This window comes from Coregonus lavaretus, assembly GCF_964263955.1.
Source record: "Coregonus lavaretus genome assembly, chromosome: 25".
NCBI classification, from domain to species: Eukaryota; Metazoa; Chordata; class Actinopteri; order Salmoniformes; family Salmonidae; genus Coregonus; species Coregonus lavaretus.
In genome coordinates this window covers 38329760-38349700 of record NC_140012.1, presented here as the reverse complement: position 1 = coordinate 38349700, position 19941 = coordinate 38329760, and the positions used below count along the sequence as shown (strand labels likewise).

At 38.6% G+C, this 19941-nt stretch overlaps 1 protein-coding gene across 3 annotated transcripts in view; it reads right to left on the bottom strand.

Annotated features, from left to right (window-relative positions):
• Positions 1-19941, bottom strand: part of LOC311101197 (CUB and sushi domain-containing protein 1-like) — a gene marked incomplete at both ends in the record, with an annotated part of 408327 nt that overhangs the window by 159345 nt on the left and 229041 nt on the right. For all 3 annotated transcript variants that reach the window (XM_084142297.1, XM_084142298.1, XM_084142299.1), the window contains 4 exons: positions 7513-7590; positions 8892-9004; positions 18004-18211; positions 19302-19496. In XM_084142297.1, the coding sequence (XP_083998423.1) occupies positions 7513-7590; positions 8892-9004; positions 18004-18211; positions 19302-19496 (594 nt within the window). The remainder of the gene's footprint in view (positions 1-7512; positions 7591-8891; positions 9005-18003; positions 18212-19301; positions 19497-19941) is intronic.

The following is a 19941-nucleotide window of genomic DNA, read 5'->3' as shown; positions in this document are numbered from 1 at the left end:
CTTTCAGCATGACAATGATCCCAAACACACCGCCAGGGCAACGAAGGAGTGGCTTCGTAAGAAGCATTTCAAGGTCCTGGAGTGGCCTAGCCAGTCTCCAGATCTCAACCCCATAGAAAATCTTTGGAGGGAGTTGAAAGTCCGTGTTGCCCAGCGACAGCGCCAAAACATCACTGCTCTAGAGGAGATCTGCATGGAGGAATGGGCCAAAATACCAGCAACAGTGTGTGAAAACCTTGTGAAGACTTACAGAAAACGTTTGACCTGTGTCATTGCCAACAAAGGGTAAATAACAAAGTATTGAGAAACTTTTGTTATTGACCAAATACTTATTTTCCACCATAATTTGCAAATAAATTCATTAAAAATCCTACAATGTGATTTTCTGGATTTTTTTCCCTCATTTTGTCTGTCATAGTTGACGTGTACCTATGATGAAAATTACAGGCCTCTCTCATCTTTTTAAGTGGGAGAACTTGCACAATTGGTGGCTGACTAAATACTTTTTTTCCCCACTGTACTACACAGTAATCACAGACTACAGAATCCTTTCATACTGTAAACCATTTTTATGAGTGAACTCTCAATGTACAGTGTGGTATTGGTTTAAGTGACCATTACTTTCTATGAAAGATCAACATGCTACATGTGAGAAATCGTATATTGGAGGAAACGTACAGATGTAGGATTATAATTTGAACCAGTATGCCACAGCAGGAAAATAATCCTGCAGCAATAGGAAATGTGAAATGTCATTTTTTGTTGGGGTTGATACATTTTCTGTTAGGGCAAATCAAGTCTGACATTTTAAAGTGGAAATTACAAACTTTAGAAGCCCTTTTAAACCTTGAATATACTATAAGAGTATCAAATTAAGATCCTACATCTGTATAGTGTATTTGAGAATGTATTAACCGTATTCCATGAAACCCAGTGTAATAATAATGCTAAAATGTTCATTTCAAGCCAAGGTCAGAGAATGTGTTGATGGAGAGAGCGCTATGGACAGCCATTGCTATCCCTTTTGATCAACTGTCATGTCTTTCTGTTTGATGTTGTCTTCATATGTCACCTCCTGTGAATCCTGATATTAGTTTAAAAAGTTACACCATGCAATCAAAGCTTTTGTCCAGCTTACTGATGTGGTTTTTGCACCACCATTTCTGTTTCCTGTTCTGCCCAATGATAATCTTACTCCACTTTTCTGTGTTAGGACTATGGTTTGAAAATTCAAAGGGTCATGACTTTACTTTCATCCTAGTTTTATTTCTCAAGTTAATAAAGATATTTTGTTGGTCAGCGTGTTTTTTAGCAGATAATTTATAGCAGGGAGAACTACAACAAAGTATCCACTCCTCTCACAGCCTCCCCACTTCGACTTCTCTAGACTACTGTTATAATCAATGATGAGGACCACATAGCTCACTTCTGCTGCGAAAGGTAAACTTTCCACTCCACCAACGGCCGCTGGACTACTATCATTCAAGATCCCCGGATTGACTTCTTTAAGATAAAAATGTGGGTACTGTCACCGATAACAAACTGAACTTTGCTGCACATACAGATACCAATTTGTAAAATCATTTTATTTTCTGAGAATTATTTCATTATAAATATAACTACAGTGACTATATTTTATAGATTTGTTCATCTGTTTTAACCTTTTCCATGGCTGCCTAGTTTGGGAATTTGAAGTAAACCCCAATACTTGGAACAGACTGAATATGCTTGTGATGGTATTCAGTAAGGTCATCATGATACAACAGACAGCTCTCAGAAAGATTCACCTACTAAAGTATCTACTACAGTATCTACAGTATTTTCTACAGTATCTACAGTATCTTCTACAGTATCTTCTACAGTATCTTCTACAGTATTTAAAGTATCTTCTACAGTATCTATGACAGTATATTCTACAGTATCTACAGTATCTTCCACATTATCTACAGTATCTTCTACAGTATCTACTACAATATCTACTACAGTCTCTACTCCAGGATCTACTACAATATTGACAGTATATCCTACAGTATCTACAGTATATACATTATCTTCTACAGTTTATACAGTATCTACTACAGTATCTACAGTGTCTACTACATTATCTACAGTATATACTACAGTATCTACAGTGTCTACTACAGTATCTACTGTATTTACTACAGGATCTACTACAGTATCTACATTATATTCTACAGTATCCACAGCATCTTCTACAGTATCTACAGTATCTACTACAGTATCTACAGTATCTTCTACAGTATCTATAGTATCTACTACAGTATCTACTACAGTATCTAGAGTATCTACTACAGTATATACTACAGTATCTAGAGTATCTACTACAGTATCTACAGTTTCTACTGTATCTACTACAATATCTACAGTGTCTTCTACAGTATCTACAGTGTCTACTACAGTATCTACATTATTTCCTGTTTCTACTACAGTATATTCTACAGTATCTACAGTATTTACTGTATCTACTACAGTATCTACTACAGTATCTACTACAGTATATTCTACAGTCTCTACTATAGTATCTACAGTATGTACTACAGTATCTACAGTATATTCTAAAGTATCTACAGTATATTCTACAGTATCTACTAAAGTATCTACTACAGTATCTTAAGTATCTTCTACAGTATCTACTACAGTATCTACTATATTATCTACAGTACCTTCTACAGTATCTACGACAGTGTCTTCTACAGTATCTACAGTATCTACTACAGTATATTCTACAGTATCTACAGTATCTACTACAGTATATTCTACAGTATCTACAGTATCTACTAAAGTATCTTCTACAGTATCTACAGTATCTACTACAGTATATACTACAGTATCTAGAGTATCTACTACAGTATCTACTACAGTATCTACAGTTTCTACTGTATCTACTACAGTATCTACTACAATATATACTACAGTATATTCTACAGTATCTACTACAGTATCTACAGTTTCTACTGTATCTACTACAGTATCTACTACAATATATACTACAGTATATTCTACAGTATCTACTACAGTATCTACAGTATCTTCTACAGTAGCTACTACAGTATCTACTACAGTATCTTAAGTATGTTTTACAGTATATACTACAGTATCTACTACATTATCTACAGTATCTTATACATAATTGACAGTATCTTCTACAGTATCTACTACAGTATCTACAGTATCTACTACAGTATACAGTATCTACATGTATGTACTACAGTATGTACTACAGTATCTACAGTATATTCTATAGTATCTACAGTGTCTACTACAGTTTCTACAGTATCTATTGTATCTACTACAGTATCTACAGTATATTCTATAGTATCTACATTGTCTACTACAGTATCTTCTACAGTATCTTCTACAGTATTTACTACAGTATCTACTAGAGTATCTTAAGTATCTTCTACAGTATCTACAGTATCTTCTACAGTATCTACTACAGTATATACTACATTATCTACAGTATTTACTACAGTATCTACTACAGTATGTACAGTATCTTCTACAGTATCTACAGTGTCTACTACAGTATCTACTACAGTATCTACTACAGTATATTCTACAGTATATTCTACAGTATCTACAATATCTACTACAGTATCTAGCATGTTATAGGTAAAGATAGTGACCAATGTAGCTTGAATACCAAACTTCTTCCTTCAGGCCTGAATGTTTATACTACCCAATGTTAATCACAATAGAACAAAGAACTCTTTCATCCCACATGCAATCAATCTGCTAAACGTGTGCAGGTAGAGGTGCTTCTTTTGATCAGGATGTGCAGACCATCAAAAGAAAGGGTAATGAATGCCCACACACACTATTGTATTCTCCCGCTGTTAATTGCAAGGTTTCGACCAGAGGGTCTTCGTCAGGACTTCAACTTCAACCTGACAAAGACCTTCTGGTCGAAATGCTGCAATAAACTGTGGAAGCATTTATTTTTATTTATCTTCTATATTATCTTGTTATCCTAAACATTGGATCTAGTCTAGTTTAAAACAGCTAGCAACCAATTGACAGAGGTGGGCAGCCAGTTTGGATCAGTATCAATTCATTCTTGGTCCAATGGGGAAACCCCTTTGATGGCAAACACAGGCTCCACACTGTGTAGGTGGTTGGAATTTTAATCCAGTGAAACATGTGAAGCGACCTTGGTGATCGATGTCAGACATCTTTCCTGCCATCAGCAAAATTGACAAAAAATCTGCCATTTCAATGAAGATGAGAATAATTCTGTCCAACTGAAATGTAGCTGCAGTAATTAGATGTCTTGGAGGACATTACGAGTAGGCTGGCTATACATCCGGGGTTTGGCCAGAGTGCATGATTTTACACCTCTGCTCCTTAAATGAGCACCATGGGATCTTTAATGACCGCAGTGAGTCAGGACCTGAGCTTAATCCCTCATCTAAAAGTGTCTGGCGATGGTGATAATATGCATATTCCTGTGTATGAATGACCACATCAATTCTGCCTTTGCAGAATTTAGAAAGCTTTAATGGCAGTTAAGAGTTACAAACTTAATAATTACCTGAGCCTATTGATGCTATTCAAGTATATAAAGAGGACTTTTTTCATACATTGCATTATGTTGCTCAGTTGACAAGGTTACACCAGCGTCACACAATAGTGTTTTTATAATTGCTATTTGTTTATCCATCCAGGATCTAATATCACCATATAATGTACCTAAAATGCTAATTCCAGATTAGGAATGGTGCCTCACTTTTGCAAAGTCAGCCATTTAGTAACACTAAGTGCAATAGAACATGCTTTATGAAGCATAGCATGGAACAAATTATTAATACAATGTGGTGTTAAAGAGGGGTTGTTTTCCCCATACCATTATAGATTGCATCAAGGGCATCTTCTTGGAAAACACATTATGGAAATTGTGCAAACATTAAACGCTAAGCAAACACTGCAAGTTGGATTATGGTATGTGTGTACATTTGGATGTGTGAAAATCATCATAATCAATTATGCACAGAATTATGTGTGATAGCTACTCATGTCTAACTTATAATCAAACATATTACCACTTAAAAAACTATTTATTTAAAAAAATACTATGACCTTAATTGTATAGAGACATTTCTTCCCTGGATACTAGCTGGGTTCTAAATGCATTTTGGGCCATCAGCCAGTGTGAATGAAAAAAATTAACTGTATTTCTTGTTACAGCGTTTCGATCAAAGGTGGTTATTTGTCAGGTCAAAGATATTGTATGTGCACATACATACAGATGTAGGATTGTAATTTGATCACCCACTTTAAAATTTCAGATGTGATTTTCCCTTGTGAAAAATCCCCTACAAAAATGTCCATTAATTAATAATATAATAATAACTCACATTTCCTGTTGCTGCAGGATTATTTTCCTGCTGTAGCAAACTGGCTCAAATGAAGATCCTACATCTTTATCCATACATTTTACAATTTAGTCATTTAGCAGAAGCTCTTATCCAGAGCGACTTTACAGTTAGTGAGAGCATACATTTTTTTTTTTTCATACTGGCCCCCCGTGGGAATCGAACCCACAACCCTGGCGTTGCAAGCGCCATGCTCTACCAATTGAGCTACACAGGGCCACAACACAGCTGAAACCACCTGAACACCATGCATACGTCAGACTGGGTAGATTTAGTGGATTTAGTATATGATAAATCTGGCAGATAAAATCTGTTAGGGGGCATTTAAATATAACCATGTGTAGTATACCCCATGGGTAATGAATAGCAATCGTGCAATAGAATTATGCACATACACTACCAGTTTAAGATTCTTCAAATAGCCACCCTTTGCCTTGATGACAGCTTTGCACAGTCTTGGCATTCTCTCAACCTGCTTCATGAGGTAGTCACCTCAAATGCATTTCAATTAACAGGTGTGCCTTCTTAAAAGTTAATTTGTAGAATTTATTTCCATCTTAATGCATTTGAGCCAATCAGTTGTGTTGTGACAAGGTGGGGGGGTATACAGAAGATAGCCCTATTTAGTAAAAGACCAAGTCCATATTATGGCAAGAACAGCTCAAATAAGCAAAGAGAAACGACAGTCCATCATTACTTTAAGACTTGAAGGTCAGTCAAGTCAGTTCAAGAACTTTTAGAGTTTCTTCAAGTGCAGTCACAAAAACCATCAAGCGCTTTGATGAAACTGGCTCTCATGAGGACCGCCACAGGAATGGAAGACCCAGAGCTACCTCTGCAGAGGATAAGTTCATTAGAGTTACCAGCCTCAGAAATTGCAGCCCAAATAAATGCTCCACGGAGTTCAAGTAACATACACATCTCAACATCAACTGTTCAGAGGGGACTGTGTGAATCAGGCCTTCATGGTCGAATTGCTGCAAAGAAACCACTACCAAAGGACACCGATAAGAAGAATAGACCTGCTTGGGCCAAGAAACACAAGCAATGGTCCAAATTTGAGATTTTTGGTTCCAATCACCGTGTCTTGATGAGACGTGGTGTGGGTGAATGGACGATCTCCGCATGCGTATTTCCCACCGTAAAGCATGGAGGAGGAGGTGTTATGGTGTGGGGTTGCTTTGCTGGTGACACTATCAGTGATATATTTAGAATTAACCAGCATGAGTACAACAGCATTCTGCAGCGATACGCCATCCCATCTGGTTTGGACTTAGTGGGACTATCATTTGTTTTTCAACAGGACAATGACCCAACACACCTCCAGGCTGTGTAAGGGCTATTTAACCAAGAAGGAAAGTGATAGAGTGCAGCATCAGATGACCTGGCCTCCACAATCCACTGACCTCAACCCAATTGAGATGGTTTGGGATGAGTCGGACGGCAGAGTAAAGGAAAAGCAGCCAACAAGTGCTCAGCATATGTGGGAACTCCTTCAAGACGGTTGGAAAAGCATTCCAGGTGAAGCTGGTTGAGAGAATGCCAAGATTGTGCAAAGCTGTCATCAAGGTAAAGGGTAGCTATTTGAAGAATCTCAAATATAAAACACTTTTTTGGTTACTACATGATTCCATATGTGTTATTTCATAGTTTTGATGTCTTTACTATTATTCTACAATGTAAAAAATAGTAAAAATAAAGAAAAACCCTTGAATGAGTAGCTGTGTCCAAACTTTTGACTGGTACTGTATTTACATTGATCATATAACTATCAATGGACCCATACAGATGGCATGAATTATTACACAAAGTGGGCTTGTCCAATGTAGGTGGAGATCCGGAGGAAGAAAATCACTCAGTTTGACTTAACTTTGTAAGAAAACCTACTTCGTTTGACTCTGTAGCTGCTGCTTCAGCTACAGCTAATGGGGATCCGAATAAAATACTAAATACCACATCCTAAAATACTTATCGTAATTTAAAATGCTTATCGTAACTGTACATTTCTGGACTGTTTTGGACTGCCTGGGGAAAGACAACACTATTTAAGATATGCTTGATTTTATGATTACAACTGTAATGTGGGTAAAAACTGCACCTCATGAGCATAAGTACTTACAAACAGCATTTTTGTGGTTTGTGTCTTTGCTTGGAAGCATTTTCACCCCTCTGGACTTCAGTTCAATGGCCTTTTTCACTGTTGGAGAGAGAATATACTGCATATTATAATCCATTTATGTAATTAGCATATATTATATATTAGTATTATATTAATTAGCAAAACACCCTAAGAGCAAAGGCTGAAAGAAAATCTGTGTCACAACGTGCAAACACTTCTGTGAGATTCCTTGATATGCAAGCAGCTTCCCCCTCTCTCTCTCTGTCCCTCCCTCCCTCCCTGCCTCCCCAAAATCCTTTGAAGCTGGGGTTCACAAGCAGAGATGTCAAGCTGTCCTCCAGGTGAATGCAAAGGGCCAGGGTGGTGCCAATGTGCCCAGGCTTCTGTGCTCTTATTGGGGCCGTTTGGCATTTATTGGGAAGACTCATGTACTGAAGGCAGCTCTGCAGGGTCGTCACTAGCTGGCACAGCCACAAAGTTATAAAATCAGATTTTAAACCTGACCCTAAACTTAACCGCACTGATAACCTTATACCTAACCCTAACCTTAAATGAAGACCAAAAAAGCAAATGTTTGTTTTCATGATTTTTTATGATATATAGCCATTTTTGACTTTTCAGCTGGCCCATCTAGTGGAAATTGCTCAGCTCTGCCTTCAGGACAAGATTCATCCCAATAAACGTCAACCAGCCTTATTGAGGCTGTGCTATTTAGTCTTTATGGATCAGTACATCCAAGGCACAGGAGTCCTTTGTTGTGCAGGGCAACGGAGGGCCAGCTTGAATAGTGGTGGACACACAGTCACCTAGCACCATTGGGCTCAGTTCCCAGCAGGCAGTGCACTGGATGCGTAGCCTGCATTTGTGTCTGCCGGAGCCAATTTGGATTTGGATACAATCTAATCTGGTAATTATGTCATGCAGGGAAGCTAATTAAACCCTGAGAAAGCTGAAATAGGTTCAGTATGAGATATCCTCTCTCCAATATGACTTCATCGCCTCGCCAGGTATTAATAAAAGGAGTTTTGTAATTTTACCGGAAAATACACACAAATGCAAAATAATAGGAATATAATGTGCAGAATGGGTTTAGTTTCCGAACTCTCTTTTAGTCAGAAGTATCTTGGGCTACACTTAGTGACTAAGCCTGGAGGACCTCAAGCCTTGTTGAACTTCGTCAAAAGAAACCAGAGAATTAGCTATGCATATACCTGCGAACCGTGTGCTGGCAGAATCCAGGCCAGGCCAAGATGTCATGTTTAGCTGAGCTCTGGCAGAGCATGCCAAGTGATGTGGTAAAAGAACTCACTGCCAAGTGCACTGACGACTGCCTGCAATGGGAGGGGATCTCTCCCAGCCCTCTGACACTGACCCCTTACCTTGGTACTGGGCACTAAATCCTTTCCGCCGATGGTTGCTGTCGGATGTGAAATGCAGCCGTAGCCAGTTCTTGCTGCTGATGACGGGGGAAGGTAGATTCATACCGGTCAGCCTGGAAGAAAATAAGATTCTAATTTCAACCAAGTGACCCAACACCTCCATCAAAAGGACACTCAAAAGGAAATACATGGGCCGCTGTTAGTAACAATGGAACATCTGCACTGCATGACTTCAGGAATCATTACACAGAGTTTAAAAACAAATACAAATAAAGGCATTTTAATTAATTATATGAAGAGGGCCTTGGTCCTCTTTTCTTTTGATGACCAATTTACCCCTTTTACCAAAGAGCACCTTCTGTCTATCTAAATCTACTATTCTTTTTTTGTATAAGAACATTTTCGTTGTAAAATCACACGCATTGTTTACTCTAGCCTGATTGTTTCTAGCCTGAGTTATACAATGCCATACTCAATTCAACAGCAGTTTGTTTTATATTTTGCAGGGTTAACTTTGCTGCTCTAGCCCATTTACTTCACAGATGCCTTGAGTAATCATCACACATTTTGATATATTTTCAGAATGGCTATATTGCCCCATTCCGCTGGTTTAAATGGTTTAGGAAAGGTAAAACAACAAGCTAATTGCATATCCCACGGCGTGCAACCATGTGCATGAACTTTGTGTGTCTGGTTTGTGTTTGCAAGCATGGATGCTCAAATTGGAGGATGAAGAACCCTGGAGGATGAAGAACCCTGGAGTATGAAGAACCCTGGAGTATGAAGAACCCTGGAGTACATTTACATTTTACATTTTAGTCATTTAGCAGACGCTCTTATCCAGAGCGACTTACAGTTAGTGAATACATATTATTATTTTTTTTATACTGGCCCCCCGTGGGAATCGAACCCACAACCCTGGCGTTGCAAACACCATGCTCTATCAACTGAGCTACATCCCTGCCGGCCATTCCCTCCCCTACCCTGGACGACGCTGGGCCAATTGTGCGCCGCCCATGAGTCTCCCGGTCGCGGCCGGCTGCGACAGAGCCTGGAGTATGAAGAACCCTGGAGGATGAAGAACCCTGGAGTATGAAGAACCCTGGAGTATGAAGAACCCTGGAGTATGAAGAACCCTGGAGTATGAAGAACCCTGGAGTATGAAAAACCCTGGAGTATGCATTATAAATCTGGGGTCTAGTTGTTTTATTTTATTTTCAATTTCTCTGAGTAATTGTATTAGTATAAAATAATATAATTTTCACATTTGTTGAGCATACAATATAGCTGGGTATTTGTATTATTTATTTGATAGTCTTTTTAGCTAATCTTTATCAAGGGTGCCAATAATTTGGGAGGTGACAGTACAGTTATCATTCAAATCAATCTTTACCGACATGCTGTGCTATCTGTATTTCCTGATCATAATGAAGTCTTTATGGGAAGCAATTTAGGTAAAGTACCTCAGACCATGGACACATCATGATTGTTCCACCAACGCTTCAGGCATTTTAGTTACACAAGTCCAGTTCAATCTCTGTTTATTTCAATAGCCTCCCAGCAACTGAAACCAATACCTGTTGATTAGCCAACTCTTAAATCTTCACAAACAGTACTAAAAACACAGTGGTTATTTCAAGTACAGCAGCACATTTCCTTTTAATTCTTGCTCCTTTTCCTTGTGCCTTGTATTGGGAAGACCTTTTGCCTTATTTCTGCTCAAACTACCTCTTCCTCTCAGCCTAGTTTTCACACTCCAATGAGCAACACTGTTAAAAAGAAATGGAGAAAACCCAAACAACACTCAGCATTAATTGCTATTTGCTCACTGTCCTGTGCCAATTCCGGCTGGACCTTCAATCCTAGCCAATGCAAGGGAGGTTTTGTAAGAATGAAATGTGTGATCTATCTATTCTAAAATGATAGAAAATTGTCTTTTATCTTGTAAGTAAATCCTTGTTTGTCAATCTATTTTACATTATAAGGGGGCGGGGGTTGGGCAATAGTTTATAATGGCTTTATAACCTTATGATTTAATTGAGTAGTGGTAGTTATGAGATCATGATGTTCAGAAAAACCAATGTGATTAATTAATACAGTAGCAAAGTGGGTGCAAAACTTCAAAGAAAATGAGTTTCTATTTTATGCAGTAGGTATTATATAATTAGTTCAGCTTTGAGAACAGAATGTCTGAAAGGTCATGAGGACAAGCATATCTGCACTGATGACTTTTACTAGTATGTGAAGACAATGGAGAGCCTTCCACGCACATTCTACACATCGTCATATGACAAAATCCCCTAGGATGAACTATAATAACGCTTTGATCACACTTCAAGGCACAACACTTTCTCAACAGTTGGACACTACACTCTTGGAAAAAAGGGTTCTTCAGAGGGTTCTTCTATGGGGACAGCCGAAGAACCCTTTTAGATTCTAGATAGGACCTTTTTTTTTCTAAGAGTGTACCTCACAATGGTTGTGCAAAACTTACTGTCCATACACATTAATCAAAAATATCCGTTGTCACACATGAAATGTGTCAAATGCATTCAACATCTATTATTCTGCCTTAGAGTTTATAAGACCTCTATCACCTTCAAAACCTCTCACAATAACATGATTGGCATGACAGCTGCCAAATAGAGCCATACATAGAGGGAGTTGGGTCATTGTAGCTTCTGTCAAATATGTTTCTGATGATCATATCCTAATCTGAACTTAATTGGTTAAAAGGTGCGATGTGACCTAATTTGTCGCCATGGAAGCACTTGACACATCTCTTTCATATCCATTGCTAAGTGACTAATGATGCTTCATGGACACTATTGATACACATACTGTATTATGGGCTGTGTAATTTAAAGTGGAACTGACAGTGTTTGAACTACTTTGCAGATATGAAACAAACAGACAATCATAATATCAGTCAAAAATATAAAATACCAGTTTATGCTACAAAACCAACTTTATAAGAGGTTTTAAAAATAGGTTTTAAAAAACATTGTTTGCTGCCTCCATTCAGGATGCACTGTATAAGTTTCAATGACTCAATATTTTGGACAAAAACTGACAAATGTAACTAAGGCTGGGAATGTCAGTACAATCAAACTAGCAAGGACAATGGTCACAAGTCAGTCATAACGTGGCTAATAGGCTAGCGTATCTATTTAGGTAGCAAGCTAAAATCACAGAGCCTAACGTTAGCTAGATAGCTAGCTAGCTAGCTGCTGGGAGGATGTTATTTCATTGGAAGAGTGGGTGGGTGACTGACTTTTCCCCCTCAAATCGTTTTTCGGTGGCTACATAACTAGAGATACAGGTGTCATTTGGTTAGCTAGCAACAAAAATGTGAATCGCTTTGCTAGCTAGCTAGCTAGCTAGCTATGCTGAACTTCAACGACTGTTATCCAGTTAGCATATCTCTTGCATTCGCAAATTCACTCTGGCTATCCACCCCGATTTCAGAGCACTCTTATCTGAGTGTGCCAGAGGGCAGAATAACTGATGAATTTATGAATGCTGAATATGACCGGTGTCAGTAAATGTAGGCAAAAAAGGTCATAGTTAGTTACGAACGCTCTAGACAACATGTAAACAGCCTAACCAGTTATGTTAGGGCGAGTAAAATGGTCAGAGTGAGGTGTTCTCTCATTTGTGTTTGGAAGTAGCTAGCTAACAAGCTAGCCAACTTTAGCCTGTTAGCTTGGGTGCTTGGTTGGAACAAGCATGCATTGGCAGGCAAGCTGCAGAAGGACGAGCAGGCTACAATTTCCCATCGTTTATCAGTGCAATTTTGATGGCCAACTAGCTGAAAAAATTTGAGAGGGTTTATCTAATGTTCCTTCGTTAGATTCTAGCTCATAATGCTCTGGCTAGCATTAGTTGTTGATCTTGTTGTTGTTGAAGTGCATATAGGGAAAGATAGCCTACCTTTTTATTGTTGTTTGATCAATAGGACTGTAAAGTTCCCAAATGCAAGAGAACTCCCGTGGTATTTGCATATTTGCAGAAATCCATTCAGGTGCATTTTGTGGCTTTTGCCGAATGCGTTCTAATGATCTAAAGTCTCACTGTTGCAACTGCCTGTGAAAACACAGTCCAGTTCAAAGTGAATGATGACAGGCCTGTGTGGCAAATGGCTTGTTTGCATAAAGGCCAAATGTAGCTCTGATTGGCTAACTGTAACTCCGGTCTTGAACGAGACAGATGTTTTCATTAGGTTTTATTTACTGCAGTGTCTATTAATTGTCCAAATGCACTGCCACTTTCCCACTCTGTATTTATATAGAATTTTCACAAATGACTTAGTATACGTAATTCCCAAACATTCTAATAATTTAGGAAACTGTGAAAATGACCATATCTAAGTGCTCGCAAGTCAGAAAATGTAAAAATAAAAGTGTCATATTCTTCCTTGGGGTGTATATGAACAGATTGTTATAAGATTTAATGTTGCTAAAATGCTGTTAGTTCCACTTTAAGCAAGCTTTTGAAACTTCTGAAAATACCCTCTTGAAGCGAATATGCCATTTGGGTGACATCAACATTGATTTTAACAGCTCAAGTCGAAAATATCCCTTGTGCTGACGGCGTCTCAGGGAGAGTTGGGATATAAAAATAATAATAATTCCAATTCACACGTGTATTAATACACAATTGTACATGTGTGAAATTGGAAAAAAATATAATCATCCACCAAATTATAATATTATTGGTTTAATTTGTATCACATTTATGAATTAAATAAATAATTTTGACATTGGCTGGAGAGTTCAATGATGAAATGAACATATTTATTGTGCTATGAAGTGTGACAAAATCTGGCATGACAGCTTGTCAGGCACCTGCCTGCCAGGATCATGTGGTGGAAATTGCTTCAGGAAAGCCTTCCAGGGAGCTCCCTAAGAGCACGATATGTATCAGGCATCAATACAGGAATTTGATCACCTGTCAGTTGTCAATCTTGTTCACCAAGTCTCATTCCTTCATGTCTGTTTGTATATCAATCACAAGTCCTTACCTCTTGTGTCAACAACGTATCAGTGACCAAGATATAATATTCTATAATCGTATTCATTTGTCTGAGTTTAATTAATTCAGACAGAAGCAGCTCCTGTCAACTCCATGTATGTGTGTCATTCCATGAACAGAGTGCCTTTTGGGTAGTGTAATTTTGTCAGAAATAACTATTTATTTCAACTTATTTTAACATTCTGTCATAAAGAGCATGTTTTCAACTTCATAACAAACATGTTTTTCCATCTCAAGAGGTTAAATAAAGAAACATTACTAGTTACAATTAAAGTGACAGGGTTGACTGTACAGGGTTGGCATTTCTAGCCTATCTGTCTATGGGTAACAGGGTTGATGTGTTATGCTCGAAGCACTCAGTTGCCCACCACAAAACACCAGAAAATTGCCAAAAAGAGTAGAACTAGCTCACCTGCTTTTACACTATGATTTGACTATTATGTTGAATGTTAGTTTTAACATTTTAAAACAAGAGTTCAGTTCACGGTACAGAGTTGACCTTAAAGCTAAGGGACAACTGGAAATTAATCACTAATCACATTAAATAAGTAAAAAACCTTTAGAAATTACTTTCCCAAAGCAACAAAATACCTAGGGCTTTACAATGATGATGAAAACGTGAGAAAATATTGGGGTTAAGTGGGTTTAGAAAAGTCCTAGAAGTTGGACGAACATGACTTGGGGACTTGGGGAAAATGGGGATTTTCAGAGAAAACAAATAACTAATTGTAATGCATAATTACATTTTTAATATGGTTTAGATCAGTTACAGCATAGACAGGGCCACTGGAAAACGTGTGGCGAGGCGGCATTTGCCACAGCACTTTTCACTTTTGATTTTGTTTAATAAAATATATTGATGCAAAGCGTTAAAAAGAGGGGCAAAGTGCTGTTTTATAGACCGATTTGCCTCATGATTTGTCAACTCGTGCACAATTTCTCTGTTTTGGATGAGCTGGAGTTTATTAATTGAATTTGCAGGCAGGCCCCAAAAAATATTCTCTCTTGGCCACTGTAGTTCTTAATATATCCTTACAGTGTACTTAGCTATGTGAGAGAGAAACCCCCCTTATTGAATTCTAACTATATATACAGATGCGAAATGGTTGTGAGATGGTTGCTTTAATGTAAATGTTATGTGACATAACTACAAATTGATTTGCCATAATTATATTACACTGTTTACTGCATTGGATGTAATTGATCACCCAGCTGTGTGCAAACACAACACATACTGAAAGCAAACATGCTGCTGTTTTTCGACGCCAACCCACCACTGGTGTGCATGGCCAAAGAGCTCTATTTTCATGTCATCTGACCATAGCACCAGTTCCAATCCAAGTGCCAATGCCGTTTATCAAACAGACTCCAGGCGGTGCTATGGTCAGATGACATGAAAATACAGTGAGGGAAAAAAGTATTTGATCCCCTGCTGATTTTGTACGTTTGCCCACTGACAAAGAAATGATCAGTCTATAATTTTAATGGTAGGTTTATTTGAACAGTGAGCGACAGAATAACAACAAAAAAATCCAGAAAAATGCATGTCAAAAATTTTATAAATTGATTTGCATTTTAATGAGGGAAATAAGTATTTGACCCCCTCTCAATCAGAAAGATTTCTGGCTCCCAGGTGTCTTTTATACAGGTAATGAGCTGAGATTAGGAGCACACTCTTAAAGGGAGTGCTCATAATCTCAGCTTGTTACCTGTATAAAAGGCACCTGTCCACAGAAGCAATCAATCAATCAGATTCAAAACTCTCCACCATGGCCAAGACCAAACAGCTCTCCAATGATGTCAGGGACCTACACAAGGCTGGAATGGGCTACAAGACCATCGCCAAGCAGCTTGGTGAGAAGGTGACAACAGTTGGTGCGATTATTCGCAAATGGAAGAAACACAAAAGAACTGTCAATCTCCCCCGGCCTGGGGCTCCATGCAAGATCTCACCTCGTGGAGTTGCAATGATCATCAGAACGGTGAGGAATCAGCCCATAACTACACGGGAGGATCTTGTCAATGATCTCAAGGCAGCTGGGACCATAGTCACCAAGAAAACAATTGGTAACACACTACGCCGTGAAGGACTGAAATCCTGCAGCGCCCGCAAGGTCCCCCTGCTCAAGAAAGCACATATACAGGCCCGTCTGAAGTTTGCCAATGAACATCTGAATGATTCAGAAGAGAACTGGGTGAAAGTGTTGTGGTCAGAGGAGACCAAAATGGAGCTCTTTGGCATCAACTCAATTCGCCGTGTTTGGAGGAGGAGGAATGCTGCCTATGACCCCAAGAACACCATCCCCACTGTCAAACATGGAGGTGGAAACATTATGCTTTGGGGGTGTTTTTCTGCTAAGGGGACAGGACAACTTCACCGCATCAAAGGGACGATGGACGGGGCCATGTACCGTCAAATCTTGGGTGAGAACCTCCTTCCCTCAGCCAGGGCATTGAAAATGGGTCGTGGATGGGTATTCCAGCATGACAATGACCCAAAACACACGGCCAAGGCAACAAAGGAGTGGCTCAAGAAGAAGCACATTAAGTTTTGATAAAACACTACATTTAATAGTTGGCTCAAATACATCTATGCTGTAACTAATCTAAAGCATGTTAAAAATTTCAATAGCAGTGTGTTTTCATGAAAATAAGTTCTCTGAAAATCCCCATTTTGACTATTTTAACCCACTTAACCCCTAGACTTTCCCACGTTTTCACCATCATCCTAGCTATTTTGTTGCTTTGGGAAAGTAATTTCTAAAGATTTTCACTTCATTAATGTGATTAGTGATACATTTACATTTGTCCCTCAGCTTTAAAGTCAACCCTATACCGTGAGCTGAACTCTTGTTTCAATATGGCAAAACTATCCCTTAAAAAAAAAAAAATTCTAAAGAAACATTTAACATAATTTTCAAAGCATATGCAGAAAAGTACAATGGCCACCTCAGTCTCCGGACTTGAAACCCATTGAAAACCTGTGGGTCTTTCTCTGAGCAATTGTATTAGTATAAAATAATAGAATTTCCCAATTTTTTGGAGCATACAATACTATTTATTCTATCTAGTCTTTTTTGCACATCTTTATCAAATGTGCCAATAGTTATAGACCACACTGTATCATGGGATGGTGAAGTAATGCAGTTATTCATAAAAAAATATGTTTTATTGTCACATACACCAGAAAGGTGCAGTGAAAAGTGTTGTTTTACAGAGTCAGCCATAGTAGTACGGCACCCCTGGAGCAAATTAGGGTTTAGTGCCTTGCTCAAGGGCACATTGACAGATTTTTGACCTAGTCGGCCTTAGGTATTCGAACCAGCAACCTTTCGGTTACTGGCCCAACACTCTAACCGCTAGGCTACCTGCCACCACTGCCAGCATTTTATCATGAAACTAATATGATATCGCTATTGTATTGAAAAAATTTAACTGACATCGATACAGATTTTCCATATCGGTGGTGACTTTTCCATACTAGTGTGAAGGACGTTGGAAGGAGGATGTCCTAAAATGGACACATTGTTTTTAAATGTAATTCCCTAACAGAAATGGAAGCCTAATCAACAGTCTTCACAGGCAGTCTCAAAAGTCTTCACAGGCTGTGTATGTGTTTAAATACAGATATTTCATCCCATTCTGCTCAGAACACACGCTATAGTGCTCTGCATTGCAGTAGCATTCCGTTGATAATAGGCCTTGAATATTATTTGGTCAAGGAATTCTCAAATGGACCGGTTCTTGAAGTGTTTCAAGTCCTGAAATGTCACACTTTAGCTTTTGACAGGACAAACTTAAACATTATTATCTATTCTCCAAAAGTGTTGTGAGGTCCTGTACAACTTTAGTGACTCATCTTCATATTCTCTCAATTGAAAATAAAGGTCTGTTATTGACATACTAGGATCAACCGTATAACACAATAACACTTTAACTTACATAGTTTTCATATATGAGTGAATCACCATCAATTACTTTTCTAGCAATTAGCAGAGCAGTGATGCCATGACAGTTGCCACCATTAGAATACAAGGAATTAGGTGCTTTAATTATATTGTGTTTGTTAATTACTTACCATATTGATGGTGCCTCAGTCCCACTTATCTCCAGGAAGTCGTATCTGTCTTCCAGCTGGAAATCACTGAAGACCAGGGCGATGGTGTCCCCTGGTTCAGCCAGAATACTCCATGTGCAGCCTGCATTATTCTCATACTCTGAGGGGAAGTGTGGACTTGATATCGTCCCTGTTGTTCCCCTCAATGTCCCACCACAAGCTCCTTCGGCTAAAATGAAGATAATAAGTGAGAGACAATTGCATTACTGACTGGGTCACAACTTGCTCTTAGAAAATAAAAAAAGAGTCCTGACTCTCTCAATTGTTCCAGCTCCTATTGAGTGGACAAATATTTACTAGTAAGAGATAAAGGTTTGACAGCAACTAAGATTGGCCTTGCTCCTGACAGAATAAATGTGGTTGCCGTTGCAGGTTGCAAGTTTAACAACCAAAACAGTGGCCATTGAAAGCTATTGTCTTGTGACCGTCCTAAGACCTCTAAAACCTATGATTTGATACTTCAGGTTCAAGGATAATCCAGGATCACCACAGCTTAATGACAATCCAGGATCAACACAACTAAATGATGATCCAGGATCAACACAACTAAATGAAGATCCAGGATCAACACAACTAAATGATGATCCAGGATCAACACAACTAAATGACGATCCAGGATCAATACCACTAAATGACAATCCAGGATCAATACCACTAAATGACGATCCAGGATCAACACAACTAAATGACAATCCAGGATCAATACCACTAAATGACGATCCAGGATCAACACAACTAAATGATGATCCAGGATCAACACAACTAAATGATGATCCAGGATCAACACAACTAAATGACGATCCAGGATCAACACAACTAAATGATGATCCAGGATCAACACAACTAAATGAGGATCCAGGATCAACACAACTAAATGATGATCCAGGATCAACACAACTAAATGACGATCCAGGATCAATACCACTAAATGACAATCCAGGATCAATACCACTAAATGACGATCCATGATCAACACAACTAAATGACGATCCAGGATCAATACCACTAAATGATGATCTAGGATCAACACAACTAAATGACAATCCAGGATCAACACAACTAAATGACGATCCAGGATCAATACCACTAAATGATGATCCAGGATCAACACAACTAAATGATGATCTAGGATCAATACCACTAAATGATGATCTAGGATCAATGCAGCTAAATGATGGTCATGGGAATGTCTTACGCTCCAAACAGTATTGTAAACTAATATGACATAATATGTAAATACACTACAAACTGTGTCTTACCTCGACAAAATGGTGCTGGGAAGTCCCACGATGCGCCGGTACCAGGACTCACAATACAAGTGAGTGCAGCATGTCCCTCCAGTATATATCCCATAAGACAACTGTAACGGATCTTGTCTCCGATGTTGTACCTTGTTCCATGAATTACTCCTTTAGGTATCAACCCTGGATTTCCACATGTGTGACTTGGTAGCACTGAAAAACAAAACAACAGATAATTTGTTAAATTCCTTGGCAGACCTCATTGTTATTCTGTTGTCAAGAGTCTAGCACAGGGGATTCCAAACTTTTTTGGCCTTTGACCCCATTTTGACATAAAAAATGATATGAAACAAGAGCGATTATTTCTCTCACGACTCCATTTTCAAATCAGATGACCCCACAACGCTGGTCTAGCACCAAGATCATTTCAGGTCCTCATCACCCACAAGAATATAAGGGTTCCATACTCAGCCACCAGTGTTCTCAGTCACAACAGAAGAGTCAACATCCATCTTTCACAAAGACATTTAGTACACAATTTCCTCAGGTCAAATAAACACCTTTTATTCAGCAATGCCTTTCCACATGTTTTAAAGTTTTAGAAAATGAAGGTCAATTATATCATTTTATTGTGTAGTTCTGCTAGTCAGTTTTTATG